The sequence below is a fragment of the Scyliorhinus torazame genome, chromosome 9 (genome assembly GCF_047496885.1).
Source record: "Scyliorhinus torazame isolate Kashiwa2021f chromosome 9, sScyTor2.1, whole genome shotgun sequence".
NCBI lineage: Eukaryota > Metazoa > Chordata > Chondrichthyes > Carcharhiniformes > Scyliorhinidae > Scyliorhinus > Scyliorhinus torazame.
The window spans coordinates 263724036-263748520 of record NC_092715.1 but is presented as its reverse complement, the minus strand read 5'-3'; the positions used below and the strand labels follow the sequence as shown (position 1 = coordinate 263748520).

At 48.5% G+C, this 24485-nt stretch overlaps 1 protein-coding gene across 5 annotated transcripts in view; it reads left to right on the top strand.

The window, feature by feature from the left end:
• The window catches only part of LOC140429874 (TBC1 domain family member 15), a 77875-nt gene that overhangs the window by 46994 nt on the left and 6396 nt on the right, over positions 1 to 24485 (top strand). For 3 of the 5 annotated variants that reach the window (XM_072517378.1, XM_072517377.1, XM_072517379.1), the window contains exons 8-9: positions 6332 to 6480; positions 23724 to 23865. In XM_072517378.1, coding sequence (XP_072373479.1) covers positions 6332 to 6480; positions 23724 to 23865 — 291 coding nt within the window. Of the gene's footprint in view, positions 1 to 6306; positions 6481 to 23723; positions 23866 to 24485 lie in introns of all 5 variants that reach the window. The other 2 variants (XM_072517380.1, XM_072517381.1) reach the window with 2 other exon arrangements.

Below are 24485 nucleotides of genomic sequence, written 5' to 3'. Positions count from 1 at the left end.
GGCTGCGGTGAAAAGGGTTATCGTTCTGCCAATTTTATTTGTGATTATTATGGGATGATTTAATTGAAGTGTTTAAGTTGATTAAAGGATTTGATGGGGTAGATAGAGAGAAGCTATTTCCTCTGCTTGGGGTGGAGTGGGGTGGGAAGAAGAGACTTGAACAAGGAGGCTGAACCCTAACGAGAGCAAGGCCCATCAGTGGTGAGGCCTTGAAGCACTTATTCACACAAAGGATAGCGCAAATCTGGAACTCTGCTCCCCAAATAGTGTTAAGACCGGGGGCTGGTTAAAGACTTCAGAACTTGGTCAATTTCTTTTGGGGAGGCTAATGGGATTAAAGCTTATAGGCGGGTGGATGGGTGTGTGTGAGTGTGACACTGAGGACCAGGAATGTGCTGTCTGAGAGTGTGGTGGAGGCCGGTTCAATTGAGGCTTTCAACAGGGAATTGGATTATTATCTGAAAAGCAGGAATGTACAGAGTTATGAGGAGAAGGTGGATGAGTGGCAGAAGGTGAATAGCTTGTCCGGAGAGCTGGTGCAGCCACAATGGGCTGAATAGCCTCTTTCTGCACTGGGACAATTCTGTGATTCTGACCTCGTGGACCTGTGACCTCGTGGACCTGTGACCTCGTGGGCCTGTGACCTCATCGAATGGCAGGACAGGCTCGAGGGGCTCAATAACCACCTCCTGTTCCTATGTTCATGCTTCCAGTGATTTTGTCATTTTGGAGATTGAAATTAGTACGGTCTGTGAAGGATAATTCCTGAATTGAGGGGTTGTAACTATCAGTGAAGATTGAACGGGGCTTGGGACCTTTTCCCTAGAAAAGAGAATACTGGGGAATGACCGATTATAGAACAGCGTGTTCAGCCAATCAAACCCCGCTCCGGCTCTCTGCAAGCGAGGTTTGGCTATTCCCGTTCCCCCCCTCCATTCTCTGTGGTCCTGGATTATTATTTCGTCCAGGTGTTTATCCAGCTCCCTTTTGGCAAAACTTGATTGAATCAGCTTCCAACTCGCAGGCAGTCATTCCAGATCCTAACCATTCGCTGTGTAAAAAGAAATACCCCCCCCCCCCCCCCCCCCCCCGTGTCACCTACAGTTCTTTTGTCAATCACTTTAAATCTGTCCTCTTGTTCTCAATCCTTCTGCTAATGAGAGCAGTTTCTCCCTATCTACTCTGTCTGGACCTCTCGTGATTTTGAACATTTCTTGTCAAATCTCCTCCTCTCAACCTCCTCTAAAGAAAACAACACCAACCTTCTCCAAACTGTCTGTTCGTCTGGTCCCTCATCCCTGGAACCATTCTCGTGAATCTATTCCGCACCCTCTCCAAAGTCATCACATCCTTCCTAAAGTGCGGTGCCCAGAATTGACCGGAATAAAGGACTTTTCAAATTACAAAGGGGTTTACAAAAGGGTGGATGCAGAGATGTTCCCCCTAGCAGCCATCAATGTAAAATAGTCACTGATAAATCCAACAGGGAATTCGGGAGAAACCTCCATACCCGGGGAGTGGGGAGAATGGGAACTCGCTCCCACAGGGAGTGGTTGAGGTGAATAGCGTATTTTCCACTCTTGGGAAGCTGGAGGAAAAAAAGGAATAGAAGGATATGTCAAAAGGGCAAGATGTAGTAGGATGAGAAAGAGGATGCTTGTATGAATTGCAAACGCAAACTATTTGGGACGAACGGGCGGTTTCTGCTCTGTTAAATTCTGTGTAGTAGGCCATCAGCTCGTTTTCCTTCATCACATTCTCCGTCCCCAAGGAGGATATAACCATTAAATCCACAGGGAGAAATAATTCAGCCACACTGTCCCGAGGTATGATGTGGATGCTTAAACCAGATTCCAGACTACCTTGATCCTATTTGTGGGAAATAATCTTTCCTCGGGGCTGATGTAGCCATTCCCACTATAACTTTGACATAAAGTGGGACCGATATCCTGTTGGGCTGAAGTTACAGCCGAAGAGGGAAGTCCCAGCCCAGTGCTAACGTCCCATCGGGGAATCGATTTGATTTTATTCACAGTAGGACCTTCGCATTCAAAACCTACAATACGTTTTAACAGCTATGTACGTCCACAGGTTTTCAGCTGGCAAGTCAAACACTAACTTTGTTTGGAGTGTTGTGATTTTAAGGAATTCTTTGCATTGTGATTTTTAAGGAATACATTTGTGGAACACAGTTCCCAATGCTCCCATCAGTCATCCGAAGACTAGTTCAGTTGATTGTTTAGTTCATCTTTGAAGATCATCCGGTGAATACCCATGTTGCTCTGGCGATCAGGGGGTTTGTTTGCAATCCAGGAAAAGGGTTGCTTTATTTCAAGTGGGAAATGGGTCATACTTTGAGGTCTTCCGAAGGTCATCCATGAGGGCAGCACGGTAGCAATGTGGATAGCACATTTGCTTCACAGCTCCAAGGTCCCAGGTTCGATTCCCGGCTTGGGTCACTGTCTGTGCGGAGTCTGCACATCCTCCCCGTGTGTGCGTGGGTTTCCTCCGGGTGCTCCGGTTTCCTCCCACAGTCCAAAGATGTGCAGATTAGGTGGATTGGCCGTGATAAATTGCCCTTAGTGTTGGGTGGGGTTACTGGGTTATGGGGATAGGGTGGAGGTGTTGACCTTGAGGAGGGTGCTCTTTCCAAGAGCTGGTGCAGACTCGATGGGCCGAATGGCCTCCTGCACTAAATTCTATGAAAACTCTGCTTCCCCGTCTTAACTCGCAGGACATCTCGTTCACCTGGCACCCATGAGCTCACCGGCCCACAGTTGGTCCTGGTCAAGCAACGTTTTTTAAAATTTCGAAATATTCATCCTTATTTTCAATTCCCTTCTTCCATTTAAAAAAAATAATAAATTTAGAGTACCCAATTATTTTTTGCTTTCCAATTAAGGGGCAATTTAGCGTGGCCAATCCACCTACCCTGCACATCTTTGGGTTGTGGGGGTGAAACCCACGCAGGCACGGGGAGAATGTGCAAACTCCACACGGACAGCGACCCGGAGCTGGGATCCGAACCTGGGACCTCGGCGTCGCAGTCCCAGTGCTAACCACTGCCCTTCTCCCATGTTGTTGCTCTTCCCTGTGTCTCTGTCATCTACAGCCCTGCGATCTTTGCGCTGCTCTTATTCTGGCCTCTTGTGACATTAATTGCCCCAACTTTGGTGAGTCGTGCCATCAGTTGTTTGGACCCTAAGCTCTGGGATTCTCCCTCTACACTTCCCCACCTCTCTACCTCGCCTCCCTTCTTTAAGACACTCCTTAGAATGCATCTCTTTGACCAAGTTTATGATCATCCGGTCTAATATCTCACTCAGTGGCTCGGTGTCGTACTTATGTTTTATAATTCTCCTCTGAAATGCCTTGGGAAGTTCCTTTGCGCTGAGCGAGTTATATAAATTGGCCTTAAGTTCCTTCAATTGTTTGAAAGTTACAATAGAATTTGATTCCCACACCCTTGTGGGCAGCACAATCTAGATCGTACCAAAGGCCCAGATAATACCTGACAATTAGGGATGGATGGCCCAGGTCCCACCAACAATTTTTTTTAAAATTCCAGAAATTGGGAGAGGAGTTTGGTAGACATAGCTGGCACAACAATCTGAAAACATATGGCTATCCTCGTGTCCTAAAGTGCCATAAGAGCTTGCCATTTGATGTAGGATCAAACCAATGCACCCTCAAAACAAAATTCTCGTTGAAGAAAACTGCTTTTGATATTCAGTCGACATTGTAAACATGGCGAAAGCAGAGCACTCGGCTCACCACCTCGCCCCCGTGCCACTAATAATGAACCTTCTACCCGAGTTCGGCAGGGAGATGCAAGTGTGCGGTTGACTGCTGTGCTGTGTGGAAGATGACATTAACCAGTCCGTTTGTCCAATGTCCTCTGGGAGGTTAATAATTTGTCAGTCCGACGAGGGGCTTTCACTGTTGCACGTAAAGGAGAGGGGGAAAATGATTGATTTGTTTTTACTAAAATAGGAAAATCCCCCCTTGGGCTGCTGACTGATGTAAGGCAATAATGAACTCATCAGGCTCGTTGCTTTGTATCGGCGGTGGAGAGAATGGTGTTTAAGCTGATGATGGGGCGCCAATCAAGCGGGTTGCTTTGTACTGGGGGCTGTCAGGCATCTTGAGAATTCTGATTGTGGCAATATATTTTATTCACAATTTTTAAATTAATACATTGTTGCTCCCTTTGAAATTCGGTACTCTTGCATCTGTCCTGATAAGTGCAAGAAATGTTTTGACAGTACGCCCCTTTTCAGCAATGTTCAATATTTTGGGTTTTTTATCATGGGATGTGGGTGTTGCTGGCTAGGGCGATGTTTGTTATCCGTCCCTAACCCTTGAGAAGGTGTTGACAAGCCCTAACCTTGAACCACTAACTTAATGAGCTGGAAACAGACCTCTCGTCCGGTTGTTGAGTTTGTTTCTGCGCATTATTAAGATTATGAAAGAATTCAATAGAGTAGATGTGTAGAGAGGTTTGTTTGTTATTTACAGCAGAGAAGGAGGCCAGCCGGCCCATATTGGCTGCACCGGCTCCCAAAAGCGCAACCTAGGTAGTCCCATTCCCCAGCCCTATCTCTGTAGCCCTCTAAATTTGTCACATGAGCAGCACGGTGGCGCAGTGGGTTAGCCCTGTTGCCTCACGGCGCCGAGGTCCCAGGTTCGATCCCGGCTCTGGCTCACTGTGCGTGTGGAGTTTGCACATTCTCCCTGTGTTTGCGTGGGTTTTGCCCCCACAACCCAAAGATGTGCAGGGCAGGTGGATTGGCCACGCTAAATTGCCCCTTAATTGGAAAAAATGAATTGGGCACTCTAAATTTAAAAAATAAAAATTTGTCACTTAATATATATCCAGCTCTCTTTTGAAACCTCCTATTGGAATCCACCTCCACCACTCTCCCAGGCAGCACGTTCAAAACCCCAACATCTCTGAATAAAGAAGTTTCTCCTCATCTCCTAACTCTCTTGCTGACCATCTTGAAATTGTGACCCCCCCCCCTAGTCACTAACTTACCAACTAGTGGAAACAGAATATCCTTCTTCACCCTGTCAAAATTGTTCACAATTTTGAACACCTCAATAAGGTTGTCTCTTAACCTTCTCTGCTCCCAGGAGAACAAGCCCAACTTCTCCAATCTTTCCTTGTATCTAAAATTCCTTATTCCTGGTATCATTCTAGTGAATCTCCTCTGCACTCTCTCCAGGGCTTTAACATCCTTCCTTAAATAAGGTGCCCAGAACTGAACACAATACTCCAAATGTGGTCTGACCAATGATTTGTAGAGGTGCAGCATCACTTCCTTGTTTTTATACTCTATGCCTCTATTTATAAACCCATGATGCTGTAAGCCTTCTTAACAACTGTTTCAACTTGCCTGGAAACCTTCAGGGAATTATGCACTTGAACCCCGAGGTCCCTCTGCTCCTGTACTCCCCTCAAAGTTATACCATTGAGCCTGTATTGTCTCCCCATGTTTCTTCTATCAAAATACATAACCTCACATTTCGCTGCATTGAAGTTCATCTGCCAGGTATCTGCCCATTTGGCCAACTTGTCAATGTCCCTCTGAAGTCGCTCAGCGCCATCCTCGCAATTCACTATTCTCCCGAGCTTAGTATCATCTGCAAATTTAGAGATCTTTTGCCCTCCACACTCACTTTTAAATCATTTATATAAATCAGAAAAAGTAAGCCCTGGGGAGCACCACTTTCAACTCGTCTCCAGACAGAGAATTGCCCATCTATACCTACCCTCGGTTTCCTATCTCTTAGCCAAATTCTAATCCATGCTGCCAAGGACCCAGCAATCCCAAACATCTTTAATTTTCTAACCAGCCTGCCATGTGGCACTGTATCAAATGCTTTCTGAAATCCAAATATACAACATCCACGGCACTACCCTCATCCACTGCCTGTGTCACCTCGTCAAAGACCTCAATTAAATTATAGACATGACCTGCCCTTGCCAAAGCCATGTCTCGTATTAACTTATTTTTCTCTAAGTGTATATTTATCTCATTCTGTGAGATAAGTGGAATTCGCTACCATCAGCAGTGGTTGAAGCAAACAGCAATAGCTGTGTGTATGGGGAGGCTAGTTATGCACGCAGGCGAATATGTTGATAGCGTGAGATGAAGAGGCTCATGTGGAGCATAAACATGGAATGGCCCATTTGGGCCAAATGGGGCTGTTTGGCTGCTGTAAAATTCTGTGTAATTCTCTGCAACAGCACTTTTGAGTAAAAGTGGGGTAATGGTTTGTTCCATTTGCGGTCCCGTCGAGACTGCCTTCCCTTCCCTGTCGGCAGGTGGCTACTTCTGGGATTCCAGCGGGAGTTTGAACACAGCGACGCAATCCGACTATTCGAGATCCTCAGCAGTCACCACCTGGAGCTGAATTCGCTGGAGGCAGAAAGCGCGCGTCATTCGGAGAGAATGACGCATTTCCAGAGGGAAGGTGAGTAACCTGGTGAAATCAAATGCAACGTCGACTGCGACCGTGAGCTGCCAAGTAATCCAGATTGCCGTGCATTTGACTATGAAGCTTCCTGTCACAACCACGTAAAATAAGTTTCTTCAAAGTGGTCCATGAGCTAAGAGGTTGTGTGTAGAGGGGGGGGGGGGGGGGGGAGAGAAAGCAGCAAAGCTTCGTCTTAAACAAGGTAACGGTTTGTTCATTACAAAACTACTGCTGTAAGTTACTCAAGTTAAAGTAATAAAGCTACTAACTGAAACAAAGAACAATACAGCTCCGAAACAGGCCCTTCGGCCCTCCAAGGTCGGGTCTGCACCGATCACGTGTCCTATCTCGACCAACCGCCTGTATCCTCTATACCCCGTCTGTTCATGTGCCTATCCAGAGAAGTCTTGAAGGGCGCCAACGTATCTGCCTCAACCACCTCACTTGGCCGTGCATTCCAGGCCACCACCACCCTCTGTGTAAAAAAAAAAAAAAAAAAAAAACCTCCCCCGCACATCTCCACTGAACCTCCCCCCCCCCCCCCCCCCCCCTGAACTTGTGCCCCCTTGTAATTGTCATTTCCGTCCTAGGAAAAAGACTCCAACTGTTCACCCTATCTATACCCCTCATAATTTTATAAACTTCTATCGGCTCCCCCTCAGCCTTTGTCTTTCTGGGGAGAACAATCCCAGTTTATTCAATCTCTCCACAGAGCTAATACCCTCCATACCAGGCAACATCCTGGCAAACATTTTCTGTACTCTCTCCAAATCCTCCACGTCCTTCTGGTAGTGCGGTGACCAGAATTGGACACAGTATTCCAAATGTGGCCTAACTAACGTTCTATATAATTGTCACATAATGTTTGAGCTTTGATACGCGATACCCCATCCTATGAAGGCAAGCACGCCATCCGCATTCTTTACCACCATTTCCACCTGTGCTGCCACTTGTAAGGATCCGTGGACCTGCGCGCCCAGATCTCTCTGTGTCTCTCTGCTCCTGATGGTTCTGCCATTTATTTTATAGCTCCCACCTGAATTGGATCTACCAAAATGCTTCACCTCGCATTTGTCCGGGTTAAACTCCATCTGCCATTTCTCTGCCCAATTGTGCAGCCTATCGATAGCCTGTTGTATTCTCTGACAATCATGCAAAGATTAAATGCAGATGATGATAAAGGATACTTCTGAACATAGCGTTTAGTTCAGTCCTTTACAATACTGTTGCAGGCATGTAGCTTGCAGATGGTTATCGGGATTCAAAGGGTTAATGTTGAAGAGTTATGTAGTCGATTAGATGGTGTTTGCCTTTCCAGGTGGATTCAGCAGGCTTTGGGCGAGAGAGAAGATCACTTGTCCCTCACTTGTTCTGCGGTGATGACACTTGAAGATTTCCTAGATTCGTTCAGCAGTACAACATTTAATGTCTGGCTGCCAGCCTCTTTGTTCTCCTTTGGCTCAGAACCCTCTCTGAGGACACGTCTCAGAGTTCTTCTTGGGTGTTCTGCAGCGAAAGGCGGTTCCCAGCCAGACTTTATACAGTTGAAAACTCAAGATGGCTGGTATCCCAAACTGTCAAATCTTGCTTCCATTTTAGGTATTGGGTTAACCTAAATTCTGGGGCATGGTCCACCCATTCTCTTTTAGCCAAGGCAATTAGTCTTCAAAATGCTGCCGCAATTAATTTGAATGGTCACTATTTCCAGGTTTAGTGAGAGAGCTATTCACGCCTCCAGGGAAGTCATTGTCGATGACCCTTGTGGAAATGCATGTTAAATTTCAAATGTCTTCACATATCTATTTACAATCCATTTGGAGCCTTCCAGAAGCTTGACAAACGTTGCAGTTGTAAAATGTCATGTGATTTTTGGCAGCCATTTTAAGGCACCAGAGATCTGTTTAAAATATATATTTTTCTCAATCTATATCACAGCTACAGTATGCTTTATGACACCCAATGCTGATACTAATCCCTGTCACACCCATGTTTGATTAATATTTTTGTCTACTAAGCTCCCGAGAAGTTTGATTGCAATAGGAACATACGATGGACAGGGAAAATCCAGCTGGTTCAATAAGCCAGAATTGGAGAATCTTCTAGCACAGAATGAGGACTTTTGGCCCATCATTTCTGTGACAGCTCCTTTAAAGAGCTCCCCAATTGGTCCCACTCCTCCAAAGACATGAAATGTTTTCTTTTCAATTGTATATCCAGTTCTATGTTGAATATAATGTTGAATTTGCAAAAGAGGATTCCAGATTGGCACTCCATCCCCCCCACCTTAAACATTCACTCCCTCCACCACCGGCAAACAGTGATTTCCTGCAGCAACTCACCAAGACTCCTTAGGCAGCACCCTCCAAACCCACGACCTTTACTGCCTAGAAGGATAAGGGCAGCAGACACTCGGGAACATCAACATCTGCAAGTTCCCTTCCAAGCCCCTCTCTATTCTCACCTGGAAATATATAAGAACATAAGAACTAGGAGCAGGAGTAGGCCATCTGGCCCTTCGAGCCTGCTCCGCCATTCAATGAGATCATGGCTGATCTTTTGTGGACTCAGCTCCGCTTTCCCACCCAAACACCATAACCCTTTATTCTTCAAAAGACTATCTATCTTTTTCTTGAAAACATTTAATGAAGGAACCTTAACTGCTTCACTGGGCAAGGAATTCCATAGATTCACAACCCTTTGGGTGAAGAAGTTCCTACTAAGCTCAGTCCTAAATCTACTTCCCCTTATTTTGAGGCTATGCCCCCAGTTCTGCTTTCACCCTCCAGTGGAAACAACCTCCCCGCATCTATCCTATCTCTTGCTTCATAATTTTACATGTTTCTATAAGATCCCCCCCGCATCCTTCTAAATTCCAACGAGTATAGTCCCAGTCCACTCAACCTCTCCTCATAATCCAACCCCTTCAGCTCTGGGATTAACCTAGTGAATCTCCTCTGCACAACCTCCAGCGCCAGTATGTCCTTTCTCAGGTAAGGAGACCAAAACTGAACACAATACTCCAGGTGTGGCCTCACGGACACCTTATACAGTTGCAGCATAACCTCCCACGTCTTAAACTCCACCCATCTAGCAATGAAGGACAAAATTCCATTTGCCTTCTTAATCACCTGTTGCACCTGTAAACCAACTTTTTGCGACTCATGCACTAGCACACCCAAGTCCCTCTGCACAGCAGCATATTTTAATATTTTATCATTTAAATAATCCCTTTTGCTGTTATTTCTACCAAAACGATAACCTCACATTTGTCACCATTGTATTCCATCTGCCAGACCCTAGCCCATTCACTTAGCCTATCCAAATCCCTCTGCAGACTTCCGGTATCCTCTGCACTTTTTGCTTTACCACTTATCTTAGTGTCGTCTGCAAACTTGGACACATTGCCCTTGGTCCCCAACTCCAAATCATCTATGTAAATTGTGAACAATTGTGGGCCAAACACTGATCCCTGAGAGACACCACTAGCTACTAATTGCCAACCAGAGAAACACCCATTAATCCCCACTCTTTGCTTTCTATTAATTAACCAATCCTCTATCCATGCTCCTACTTTCCCCTTAATGCCATGCATCTTTATCTTATGCAGCAACCTTTTGTGTGGCACCTTGTCAAAAGTTTCTGGAAATCCAGATATACCACATCCATTGGCTCCCCGTTGTCTACCGCACTGGTAATGTCCTCAAATAATTCCACTAAATTAGTTAGGCCATTCCTTCACTGTCGTTGGGCCAGAATCGTGGAACTCCCCTTCCAACAGCATTGTGGGTGTACATGTGACAGATGAACTTGCAGCAGTTCAAGAAGGTGACTCACCAGCATCTTTTCAGGTGTCTTTACGAATGGGAGATAAATGCTGGCCTGGCCAGAAACACCCCCACCCCATGAATGAGTAACGAAAATAGCAACTCAGTTTAAAAATCAAAAGTTCTCTTCATCTATTTGGGGTGGCACGGTGTCGCAGTGGTTAGCACTGCATCCTCACAGCGCCAGGGACCCGAGTTCCATTCCAGCCTCGGGTGACTGTGCAGAGTCTGCACGTTTTCCCCGTGTCTGCGCGGGTTTCCTCCGGGTGCTCCGGTTTCCTCCCACAGTCCAAAGATGTGCAGGTTAGGTGGATTGGCCATGCTAAATTGCCCTTCGTGTCCAAGGCATGGTAGCACAGTGGTTATCACATGTTGCTTCACAGTACCAGGGTCCCAGGTTCGATTCCCTGGGTCACTGTTTGTGCGGAGTCTGCACGTTCTCCCTATGTCTGCGTGGGTTTCCTCCGGGTGCTCCGGTTTCCTCCCACAAGCCCCGATAGACGGGTTGTTAGGTGAATTGGACATTCTGAATTCTCCCTCTGTGTACCCGAACCGGCCCCGGAATGTGGCGACTAGGGGATTTTCACAGTATCTTCATTGCAATGTTAATGTAAGCCAACTTGTCACAACAAAGATTATTTTTTTTAAAAAGGTTAGGTGGGGTTACTGGGTATGGGGAAGTTCAGTTCTGATTAAGGGTAGACGTAATTATTTTCAAAGTTCAATCACTTGTTACCCAGGCAAATGCAGCAGCAAATGTAAGCACAGCAAGACTCCATAAACCACAATTTGTTTATTTTAGTGAGGTATAGATCCAGGTCAGAACACCAGCTATAACACCCCTTCTCTTTGAAAAGGTGGCCACGGGAAAACAAGGCCTCAGTTTAATGTCTCATTCAAAAGACATTGGCCTGTAACTTCTGACTCCCCAGTGTCGAATTTGTGGGGGCATCCAAGTGATGCGCCGGGGAATCCTTCTTGGATGTTCCCAGATAAGGATTTGCGTGGCGATTGTCCGGGAGCACTAACTTTCCTACGGACAGTGCACTGCGCTGGGAACTACTTTAAATACCGAGACCGGGATCGGCAGGTGGAGTGGGGGGAGCCGGGATGGGGGGAGTGGGGGGAGCCGGCGCTGGCGGGTGGAGTGGGGGGGGCCGGGGCTGGTCGGGGGAGCCGGGGCCAGCGGGTGGAAAGCGGGGGGCCGGTTGAATGTGGGGCGTGAGTTTATGCACAATAAGCTGTTGTGGTCGGTGCAATACACAATTATGACCAAGAGTGCCTGAGATGCACAAAAGGAAAACCAACTGAAAATAATTATCTGGGTTCAATATCAAAATGGATTTGTTTTTGCCAAGTGACTTTCTACCTCTTTATTCAACTTCGAGTGCTTCAATCAGCTTCTCTGCTGGTGGTTAGTGTGCATCCTTGTAAATCATGTTAAATACCGCTTTAAATGTAAAAAGCCCTGTTGCCACATTTTTCTGAAAATGCGTTCCATATCTCATTGGCTGCGAAACTCCCTGAAGTTTCTACAGCATTCCTTTTGTTAAACGGAATCATGTGGTGATCGCTGCGGGTTCACCACAGGCACCAGATGAAAGCAGCACAGTTTTCATAAAGGATTGATACAATGGTTGCAGTACATCACAGAACATTCCAGCAACTTCTCCCCGAATCAATTCAAGTCCACGCTTCATTGCAGTCGACCCTTCCCCCGGGGCTCCCTCGCCACTCTTGGCAATCTCGGTGTTCTCCTCTTGTGCAATTTCTAGTGAATTTAACAGATGTCGCACTTCTCTTAGATCGACAAAGTGTTGGCGGAATCACGGAATGGTTTGAGCACGAAAGAGGCTATTCGGCCCATATTGCCGGCTTCTATCTTCGTCCCTCTTCATGGCTTTTCCCCATAGTTCCTGGCCAATTCCCTTTTGAAAGCCACGATTCAATCTGCCTCCATCAAACTCTTGGGCAGTGCATTGCAGACCCTGACCACTTGCAGCACAGATGGGTTGTTCCTACTGTCACCGGTGCGTCTTCTTGCCGATCCCCTTAAGCCTGCGCTCTCTCGTTCTCGATCCCTCCTCCAATGGGAACACTTTCCCCCCCGAACAGCTCTGACCAGACCCCCCCCTCCCTTGTGATCTTGAACATCTCAATCAAGCCTCCTCTCAACCTTCTCTCCTCCAAGGAAAACAGACCCAACTGATGCAAACTATCTACACAACTGAAGTTCCTCAACCCTGGAACCATTCTCGTGAATCTTTCCTGCATTCTCTCTCATGTCATCACACCTTTGCCAATGTGCGGTGTCCAGAACTAAACACATTACCCCAGCTGAGGCTAAACCAGTTTTTTTAATACAGATTTACCGTAGCTTCCTTGCTCTCTCGTATTCTACGCTCTTATTTACTAAACATAGGATACTGTTTGCTTTATTAATCAGTCTTTCAACCTGTCCTGCCACCTTCAATGATTTGTGTGCATTTGTACCCCCAGATCTCTCTGCACCTGCACTCCCTTCAGAATTATGTTTTAGATTATATTGCCGCCTCTTGTTCAACCCACCCAAACAAATCCCTTACACTTCTCTACGTTAAATTTAATCTGCCATTTGTCCGCCAACGTGTCTGTATCCTTTTTTTAAATTTAAATCTATTCTCCACACAGTTCACCATACGGCCAAGATTTATGTCAGCAAATTTTGAGATTGCTCCCTGTCCACCAAAGTCTAGTTCACTAACATACATCAAGGAAAAGCAGGCTTCCTAACACCGACGCCCTAGAGAATTCCACTATCAACCTTCCTCCGGTCCGGAAAGCATCCACTCGCTGCTACCCTCTTTTGTCAGACGCCAGAGTGCACTGCTGTTTTAATGGAGGACTGCGTCAGGGGAACGGTAACGCAGTTAGCGGTAATGTTACTGATGCTGTGAAGCCATGAGTTTGAATCTCACCAAGGCAGCTTAATAATTTAGCACACATCACGGCGCCGAGGTCCCAGGCTCGATCCTGGCTCTGGGTCGCTGTCTGTGTGGAGTTTGCGCATTCTCCCCATGTTTGCATGGCTTTTGCCCCCACGACCAAAAGATGTGCAGGCTAGGTGGATTGGCCACGCTAAATTGCCACTTAATTGGAAAAATGAATTGGGTACACTAAATTTATTTTAAAAAATAAATAAATAAAATAATTTACCACACGGACAGTGACCTAGAGCTGGGATTGAATTTGGGTCCTCGGCGCTGTGAGGCAGCAGTGCTAATCACTGCGCCACCGTGCCGCCCCATACGTAGGTTTCCTCCGGGTGCTCCGGTTTCCTCCCACAATTCCCGAAAGATGTGCTTGTTGGGTGAATTGGGCATTCTGAATTCTCCCTCCGTGTACCCGGAGTGTGGCGACTAGGGGATTTTCACAGTAACTTCATTGCAGTGTTAATGTAAGCCTACCTGTGACAATAAAGATTAATACTATTATTAATTGGGGATGGGTAATAGCCGTGCCAGTAATAATCCTATTCTAAGAATGAATTATAAAAATAATCTTTATTGTAATCCGCTTCCATGCAGCTCTTACTGCGGCAGGACACAGGCCTCAATCACAACGTCTCTTTTAGTTAGTAAAGGAATGGAGTGTTATTTATTATTTAATTATAGTTCAGAAACATTGGAGGAGGTGGGTGACCGTGGGCTGCTCAAACCTGCTCCACTATTCAGTTGTATCAGGGCTGATTTGCGTTTCAAGTCTCTGTATCGCTCGATACGCATGCCTAACAAAATCCTGTCGTCCTTGGCCTTGAACACGCTGATTTCTGCACCACCCAGAACGTTTCGGGGCGGAGAGTTTTGAGATTTCCACTCGCTTTCGTGTGCGCAAACGGCAACCCTGCCCGAACAAGCTCTAATTCTAAGGTTAACTCCACTATCGAAGCCTTCCATGTTTTCAGCACTTCGATCAGTTCACATCCAAATCATCTTTGCTTCATGAAATCTAGTCTGTGAAACCTGTCCTTATGTTTCAACATCATTTAGCCGCGCTATCATTCTGGTGAATCTACACTGCACCCCCTCCAAGGACAGTACGTCCCTCTCGAAGCGGAACCAATGCTTCATTAAAAAAATATATTGAATTCCAAACAATACAAAAAAATCCACAATCATATAAAACCCACGCAGACATATTGCAGTTTGTCATTTTTATAAAAGGTATTTTATTCTAAACGTGTTAAAAACAGCAAAGTATAAAATACACACTCTGTACAATCACAGCCCACAGTTTGTACAGTTGTCCCCTTTTTATCCCCGACACCTACCCCACGACAAACAATTCCTTCAAACAGCGTCATGAACATCCCCCACCGTGTCTCTAAGCCCCCCCTGCTTGACCCCCTCAACTCGAACTTAATCTTCTCCAACCTGAGAAAGTTGTCCAACTCCTCCTCCCCCCCCCCCCCCCCCCCCCCCCCAGCCAGGCCGCCCACCCTCGATAGCGTATCCGACCTCCAATTCCTTCGTCAGGCAATCAGAGAGGCGAAGGCCACAACATTGGCCCCCTTCCCCTCCGGCACTTCTGATACTCCAAAAACCGCCACCATCGGGTCCGGCCTGACCTCCACCCCCACTATCTTAGATAGTGTCCCAAACACCGCTTCCCAGTATCTCTGCAGCTTCCCGCAACCCCAGAACGTGCGCGCTTGAATCTCCGGCCCCCGCCCACACTTCTCGCACCCATCGGCCACCCCCTGGAAGAACCCACTCATCCTCATCCGGGCCATGTGCACCACCTTGAACTGAATCAAGCTCATCCTCGCTGAGGAGGAGTGTGACTGCATCCTCCGCATTGCCTCGCAGCGCACTCTCCAGCCTATTCCCCCAACTCCTCCCATTGTTTTTAATCCTTATCGCTTGTGCCCTGCCCTACTCCCCCAGCCACCCGTATATATCTCCATTCCTACCTTCCCCCAGCTCATCTGGGAGCAGCAGTGGCTCCAATAAGCTATACTCTGGCAGCCCGGGAAACTTCCTGCTCGCGTTCTGTGCCAAGTCCCTCACCTGCCTGTATCTAAACTCACTGCCCCTGGGTAACTCGAACCTCGCCCGCAACTCATCCAGACCCGCAAACTTCCCTTCCGAGTACAAGCCCCTAACCCCCTCCAGCTACTCCACTTCCCATACATCCCATCCATCTCCCCGGCTTAACCCTATGGATCTGGCAAAATGGCGTCAACATCAACGTCCTCTCCGGTTTAAAGCATCTCCTCAGCTGATTCCACACCCTGACCGTCGACTGTACCACCGGGCACCCCGTATACCTCCCTGGAGCTAGTGCCCGCCCCCACCACCACCATCGCCTCACCTCCTCCACAGTCGCAACCCAATAATAGTGCAGCAGGTTCGAGAGCGCTAACCCCCCTTCTGCCTCTGCCTCTTTACCCTCAGCACTCTCCCTGCCCATATGAACTCCGATATAACTCTCCAACCTCCGCAAGAAGGCCTTAGATCTGGAAGATCTGGAAAACAAACCGGAACCTTGGCAGCACATTCATCTTTGGACTGTGGGAGGAAACCGGAGCACCCGGAGGAAACCCACGCAGACACTGGGAGGATGTGCAGACTGCACCCTTCCTTAGTGGGAGCCCCCCGAATATCTCCTGTCCACCTCAACTATCTCGCCCAGCAGCCTTCCGTGCACCGCCCTCTTCCTCCTATCCCTGTGCGCCTTAAATGCGATGATCTCCTGTCGAACCAACGCCTTCAACGTCTCTCAGAACGTGGCTGCAGACACCTCCCCGTTCTGATCAAGCTCCACTTAATCGCCAATCGCCAGCCTCACCCCTTATCCGCCAAGAGACCCGGACCCAGTCTCCTTCCCGGTAGCATTGTGGATAGCACAATTGCTTCACAACTCCAGGGTCCCAGGTTCGATTCCGGCTTGGGTCACTGTCTGTGTGGAGTCTGCACATCCTCCCCGTGTCTTCGTGGGTTTCCTCCGGGTGCTCCGGTTTCCTCCCACAGTCCAAAGGTGTGCAGGTTAGGTGGATTGGCCATGATAAATTGCCCTTAGTGTCCAAAATTGCCCTTAGTGTTGGGTGGGGTTACTGGGTTATGGGGATAGGGTGGAGGTGTTGACCTTGGGTAGGGTGCTCTTTCCAAGAGCCGGTGCAGACTCGATGGGCTGAATGGCCTCCTTCTGCACTGTAAATTCTATGATAATCCCGGCCTCTGCACCTGTCCCGAGCTAAGCCTCACCTCCAGCCAATGCAACGCATGATCAGATATCACAATTCCCACACACTCCAACCCCCCCCCCCCAGCTCCACCTGACTCAGCACAAAGAAATCAATTCTAGAGTACCCCTTCTACACGTGTGGAAAGACTGAGTACTCCCTCACTCCACCCTGGGTTCCTGGACCTCCACGGATTGGCCATTCCCAAAAGTTCCATAAACCCTCCCAATTCCTTCACCATCCTCGACCTTCCCATTGACCTCTCCATCACACAATTAAAATCTCCACCCATAATCAGTTGGTGCGTATCCAGATCCCCAGTGTCCCCTCCAACACCCCTCCCCCAGCGTCCGCTCCCCCAGCATCCCCTCCCCCAGCGACCCCCTCCAACACCCCTCCCCCGGCGTCCCCTCCCCCGGCGTCCCCTCCCCCGGCGTCCCCTCCCCCCCCGCGTCCCCTCCCCCCCGCGTCCCCTCCCCCCGCGTCCCTTCACCCCACTCCCAGCGTCCCCTTCCCCAGTGACCCCTCCCCCTGCGACCCCTCCATCTCTCCTCGGCCAACGTCCCCTCCCCCAGCGACCCTCCCCCTGAGACCCCTCAAACGCCCCTCCCCCAGCGTCCCCTCTCCCAGCGTCCCCTCCCCCAGCGTCCCCTCCCCCCGGCCTTCCCTCCAACACCCCACACCCGGCGTCCCCTCCAACAGCCCTCCCCCGGCGTCCCCTCCAACACCCTCCCCCGGCGTCCCCTCCAACACCCCTCCCCCGGCGTCCCCTCCAACACCCCTCCCCCGGCGTCCCCTCCAACACCCCTCCCCCGGCGTCCCCTCCAACACCCCTCCCCCGGCGTCCCCTCCCCCGGCGTCACCTCCAACAACCCTCCCGTTTGTCATTTGTATCTTTGTGTACTCCCTGTACCCCCCCAACCCCCACCCCCCAGCCCCCCCACTCTTTGAGCTGAGTCAATGCTCTATGAGCTGAGCCAATGCCCTATGAGTTGAGCCAATGCCCTATGAATTGAGCCAATGCCCTATGAGCTGAGCCAATGCTCTATGAGCTGAGCCAATGCTCTATGAGCTGAGCCTATGAGCTGAGCCAATGCTCTATGAGCTGAGCCAATGCTCTATGAGCTGAGCCAATGCTCTATGAGCTGAGCCAATGCTCTATGAGCTGAGCCAATGCTCTATGAGCTGAGCCAATGCTCTATGAGCTGAGCCAATGCTCTATGAGCTGAGCCAATGCTCTATGAGCTGAGCCAATGCTCTATGAGCTGAGCCAATGCTCTATGAGCTGAGCCAATGCTCTATGAGCTGAGCCAATGCTCTATGAGCTGAGCCAATGCTCTATGAGCTGAGCCAATGCTCTATGAGCTGAGCCAATGCTCTATGAGCTGAACCAATGCTCTATGAGCTGAGCCAATGCTCTATGAATTGAGCAAATGCACTATGAGCTGCGCTAATGCTCTATGAGCTGAACCAATGCTCTATGAGCTTGAGTTGAGCCAATGCTCTATGAGCTGAGCCAATGCTCTATAAGCTGAGCCAATGCTCTATGGGCTGAGCCAATGCTCTATGAGCTGAGCCAATGCTCTATGAGCTGAGCCAATGCTCTATGAGCTGAGCCAATGCTCTATGAGCTGAGCCAATGCTCTATGAGTTGAGCCAATGCTCTATGAGCTGAGCCAATGCTCTATGAGCTGAACCGATGCTCTATGAATTGAGCAAATGCTCTATGAGCTGAGCCAATGCTCTGAGATGAGCCAATGCTCTATGGGCTGAACCAATGCTCTATGAGCTTGAGTTGTGCCAATGCTCTATGAGCTGAACCAATGCTCTATGAGCTTGAGTTGTGCCAATGCTCTATGAGTTGAGCCAATGGTCCATGAGTTGAGCCAATGGTCCATGAGCTGAGCTAATGCTCTTATGAGATGAACCAATGCTCTATGAGCTTGAGTTGAACCAATGCTCTATGAGCTGAGCCAATGCTCTTATGAGATGAACCAATGCTCTATGAGCTTGAGTTGAGCCAATGCTCTATGAGTTGAGCCAATGTTCTATGAGCTGAGCCAATGCTCTATGAGCCGAGCCAATGCTCTATGAGCCGAGCCAATGCTCTATGAGCCGAGCCAATGCTCTATGAGCTGAGCCAATGCTCTATGAGCTGAGCCAATGCTCTATGAGCTGAGCCAATGCTCTATGAGTTGAGCCAATGCTCTATGAGCTGAGCCAATGCTCTATGAGTTGAGCCAATGCTCTATGAACAAGCACTTTTTTTATACTGCGAGTTTTTAAGTTCTTGAGTACACTTCTGACAGGCCGGTGGAAACCGATTCAGTAATGATTTTCAGAAGGGAGTTGGACAAATACGTCTGCTGGGCTGTGGGGAAAGAGTGGGGGAGTTGGAGTAACTGGATAACTCCGCCAAAGAGCCGTCAGAGTCATGATGGACCGAATGGCCTCCTTCTGTACTATATATTCTGTAGAGATAATGAGGTCCTCTGCCACAGACTCCACCGTTCTTTTCTTATCCTCGCTCTTTTAAAGGGAATTTGCTTCTTTGAACAAATACATTAATAAGATCGGAGGGAGAAGGTCAGGGCTAAACTAAATAGCTCATCTGGAGTCAAGGGTGGGACCGACAATTGTGGAATCCTGCAGCACAGGAGGAGACAATTCGGCCCATTGTGTCTGTGCAAGCTCTTTGAAAGAAGCTCCCACACCACCCCCAACATGTGCTCCTTCCCCATACTCCTGCTAAATTTGCTTTTAAAGAAATCACCCATTCCTTTCCTGCCCACACTCCACATGATTATAACTTGCTGTGTAAGCAAGTTTGATGAACAGAGCGGTTTTCTGTAATTCTGCAATTCTTTGTACCGTAGATAGTAATATTGTGTTCTGTTCTTTTACTACGGAGATGACTGCAAAGCAGGAGGAAGCTGTTCAGCCCTTTTTATCTATTTTGGTTATTCGCTAGAACAATCCTAACTAATCCCGTTGTACTGTTCACTCCATAGCTCCTGTACAGTTCCCAGCATCAAACCTTTATCTCTTTTTCCCCTTCGCGAGATGCAGCATCTCCCCTTTAGACGCTCCCAGTGGCAAAGCCCCACCAATCCTCTCTGTAAAGAAATTTCTCTCACTCTTTTCCAAGAATCATGAACTCGTACGTCACAGAAGAGGCTGTTTGGCCCATCGAGGTTTTCTGGCCCCCTCGCGGTCTCGATTGTCCAAATTTGCTGCCAATTTCAAATTCATGGCCGCTTGTTCCTTGCATTCCGTAAAAAGTACAAAAACTCTTCATAACCTAAAAAATACTCCATTAAATTGCCTCTTAACCTTCTCTATTCTGCTGGTAAGAGCCCCAGAATCTGAACCCTTACTCTATAACATGGATCACCCTGGTGAATCGAAATTTTAAACTCTGTACCTTAAAATTCTTTCTACAACCTGCAGTACTCAACCTGTTCTAAATATTTGGCATCATCCCTTTACCCGTTTGTGACATTATCTTAAATGTCAAGCACTGCAAGGGTTAATGTATTGTCTGAGGGAGCTAGATGGACAAGTAGAGAAAACATTGATGCTAAGCCTTGTGGAAAGAGGTTGAGGAGAAAGCTCGAGAACAGACTGAAAGAAAGATAGTGTGAGTGAGAGCAGATCATAGTTAATGTAATAGTGTAGAGATTAGTAGTTAGATGAGTGTAGATGATATGTTTATTATCAACTGTATTATATAGAAGTGTTGAATCCAATTAAGTAGTGTTAATAAATTTATAGCTGCTCCCGACACAAGGGATCCAGGACAGGGTGCTTTCGGGGGGGTGAGTCGGGGAGGGCAAAGTGTCAGAGATATACCGGGAGATGAGAGAAGAGGGGGAGGAGTTGGTGGGCGAACTGAAGGGAAAATGGGAAGAAGAGCTCGGGGAGGAGATTGAGGAGGGTTTGTGGGCTGATGCCCTAAGTAGGGTAAATTCCTCTTCCTCGTGTGCCAGGCTTAGCCTGATCCAATTTAAGGTGCTGCATAGAGCACACATAACGGGAGCAAGGTTGAGCAGGTTCTTCGGAGTGGAGGACAAGTGTGGGAGGTGCGGGGGAAGCCCGGTGAACCACACACACATGTTTTGGTTGTGTCCGGCACTGGAGGGGTATTGGCGGGGAGTGACGGGAGTGATCTCGAAGGAGGTGAAGGTCCGGATCAAGCCAAGCTGGGGGTTAGCTATATTTGGAGTAGCGGATGAGCCGGGAGTGCAGGAGGCGAAAGAGGCCGATGTCGTGGCCTTTGCGTCCCTAGTAGCCCGGCGTAGGATTTTACTCGTGGAAGGAAGCGAAACCCCCCGGACTGGAGGCCTGGATAAACGATATGGCGGGGTTCATAAAACTAGAGCAGATGAAGTTTGCGCTGAGAGGATCGGCTCAAGGGTTCACCAGACGGTGGCAACCGTTCCTCGACTACCTAGTGGAACGTTAGAGGGAAGACAGATGGCCAGCAGCAGCAACCCAGGGGGCGGGGGGGAGGGAGGGGGGGTAAACTGTTTGGGTTTTTGGAGGGGGAGAGGGGGCGGGGAGTGTTACTTTGTGTTATTTGGTTAGTTTACCATGTTAGTTACACAATGTTATATTGCAGTTATCATGTTACTTTTATTTTTATTTCTTTGATTTGTAAGAGATAAAATTGTGTTTGAAAACTTTAATAAAATATATATTTTTTTAAAAATAAATAAATAAATTTATAGCTTTGTTCAATTTAAAGCTATTTGGGGTCTACGCCAACCATCCTAAAATTAGAAGCACAAAGAACACCACACTGTTCTCTTTTCTGACTGTTTACCTGAAGTCCTTATTCCAAGGGATTGTGAAACCTGGGTCACTATGACTCCTCGTTTTTCCTCCTAAAATATCTTACCACAGTCACTGCATCTGCAGCCAGGTTGTCCATGGCTGTGATCTGGTGCTGGCAGGAGCAATTTGTTGTCCTAGAAAACGGTAGCTTGGAAAATTAAAAGGGCCTGTAAATTCTGTACTCTCCTTTTTAACAGAAAATGAAATGGCACCAGTGTTTTCTTTGGCAAAGTTGACTGATAAATAAGGCGCGTTTCTGATGTTCGTCAACTGTGTTCTGCTTCGACTTCCGGTTGCGGCGATGACCAGCTAAGCCGCACGTTTCGGAGGCTCCAACTCGAACGGACCTTCGGGCTCTTTTAAGAGCCCCAACGGGGAATTGTTTCGGGACGAAACCCGGTGTGGGGTGAGACAACAGGGAGTCGTACCCCCCCCCCCCCCCAGCGAAAAAGAAAAATATCGGCGGCGGCGGCCAGATCGCGAAGAATCCTCGAGGACAGGGGCAGAAGGAAAAAGGAGCAAGATGGCGGCGGAGAGAGCCCAGGCGACATGGGGGCCGGACCAAGACGAATTCTTGAGATGGTGTGTGGAGCTGCTTAAGAAGGAGGTGCTGGCCCCGATGCTACAAGCAATTGAGGGGCTTAAGGAGGCACAAAAGACTCAGGAGATGGAGCTCCGCGTGGTGGAGCAGAAGGTGACGGACAACGAGGACGAGATCCTGGGCCTGGCGGTCAAAACGCAGACGCACGAGGCGCTCCAGAAAAAGTGCATTGAAAGGATTGAAGTCCTAGAAAACAGATCACGGAGAAAGAACCTTCAGATCCTGGGTCTCCCCGAGGGACTGGAAGGAGCGGACGGTGGGGCTTACGTGAGCACGATGCTACGCTCGCTAATGGGAGCTTCGGGCCCCTTGGAAGTGGAAGGGGCCCATCGGGTCCCTGCGAGGAGACCAAAGGCGGGAGAACCACCTAGGGCGACGATCGTGTGATTTCATCGCTTCAATGACAGAGGTGGTTCTGAGATGGGCCAAAAAGGTACGAAGTAGTAGATGGGAGAATGCGGTGGTACGGGTGTACCAGGATTGGAGTGCGGAGGTGGCGAGAAGGAGGGCGAGTTTTAATCGAGCCAAGGCGGTGCTACACAAGAAGAAGGTGAAGTTCGGGATGTTGCAGCCGGCGCGACTGTGGGTCACGCACCAGGAGAGGCATCACTACTTCGAAACGGCGGAAGAAGCATGGATCTTCATTAAAAACGAGAAACTGGATCGGGACTGATGTTGGAGGGGAAACGACAATGCTGATGTATATAGAGATGTAAATTGGGGAGGGGGGGACACTAAGAAATGTGGGCGCCGGTGAGGGGGAAGAAGAGTCATAGGCGGGGGATGTGGAATGGAAGTGCGGCGGCAGAGGGAGCTGCGCCACAAGGGGGGTGGGTCGGGGAGGGCAAAGTGTCAGAGGTATACCGGGAGATGAGAGAAGAGGGGGAGGAGTTGGTGGGCGAACTGAAGGGAAAATGGGAAGAAGAGCTCGGGGAGGAGATTGAGGAGGGTTTGTGGGCTGATGCCCTAAGCAGGGTAAATTCCTCTTCCTCGTGTGCCAGGCTTAGCCTGATCCAATTTAAGGTGCTGCATAGAGCACACATAACGGGAGCAAGGTTGAGCAGGTTCTTCGGAGTGGAGGACAAGTGTGGGAGGTGCGGGGGAAGCCCGGCGAACCACACACACATGTTTTGGTTGTGTCCGGCACTGGAGGGGTATTGGAGGGGAGTGACGGGAGTGATCTCGAAGGTGGTGAAGGTCCGGGTCAAGCCAAGCTGGGGGTTAGCTTTATTTGGAGTAGCGGATGAGCCGTGAGTGCAGGAGGCGAAAGAGGCCGATGTCGTGGCCTTTGCGTCCCTAGTAGCCCGGCGTAGGATTTTACTCATGTGGAAGGAAGCGAAACCTCCCGGACTGGAGGCCTGGATAAACGATATGGCGGGGTTCATAAAACTAGAGCAGGTGAAGTTTGCGCTGAGAGGATCGGCTCAAGGGTTCACCAGACGGTAGCAACCGTTCCTCGACTACCTAGCGGAGCGTTAGAGGGAAGATAGATGGCCAGCAGCAGCAACCCAGGGGGGAGGGGTAAACTGTTGTGGTTTTTGGAGGGGGCGGGGGGAGGGGGGGGGGGGGAGGGGGGAGTGTTACTTCGTGTTATTTGGTTAGTTTACCATGTTAGTTACACAATGTTATATTGCAGTTATCATGTTACCTTTATTTTTATTTCTTTGATTTGTAAGGGAAAAAATTGTGTTTGAAAACTTTAATAATATATATATTTTTTAAAAAAAACTGTGTTCTGCTTCTCCCGCAACCTCAGAAGGCAAGATCAGGCCAGAGTTGCCATCCACCAATAACGATTACACCTTTGAACTCTTCATCTGTGCGGCAATCTTGCTGGAGAAGAAGCAGCTGCTGTTAAAGTGCGCTGATGAAGTGGAGCTCATTCAGTTTACAAACGGGTAAATGTACAAGCGCTCTCTCTCTCTCTCTCCCTCTCTCTCAATAACTTATTCTTCTCGATAATGCTAAGAAGAATAGATTGGCTTTATGTGGTTAATCACCACTGTTGTATATATTAGAAGATGTGTGGTAAGGCCCTGTACTACAGGTATGGGGGTAGTCCCTACTGCTGGCTCCGCCCAGTAGGCGGAGTATAAATATGTGTGCTCCCTATACAGCAGCCATTTCGCCAGCTGCTGTAGGAGGCCACACATCTTAGAGTAATAAAGCCTCACTTGTATTCAACTCTCTTCTTTGTACAATTGATCGTGCATCACGTGACCTGTGTTTAGTGCTCAGCATTTACAATTAAATATTGCGCCCTTCAGCATGTTTTTAAAAAATAAATTTAGAGTACCCAATTTTGTTCTTCAATTGAGGGGCAATTTAGCCTGGCCAATCCACCTACCCTGCACATCCAATTGAGGGGCAATTTATCATGGCCAATCAACCTATCCCACACATCTTTGCACTGTGGGAGGAAACCGGAGCACCCGGAGGAAACCCACGCACACACGGGGAGAACGTGCAGACTCCACACAGACAATGACCCAAGCCGGGAATCGAACCTGGAGCTGTG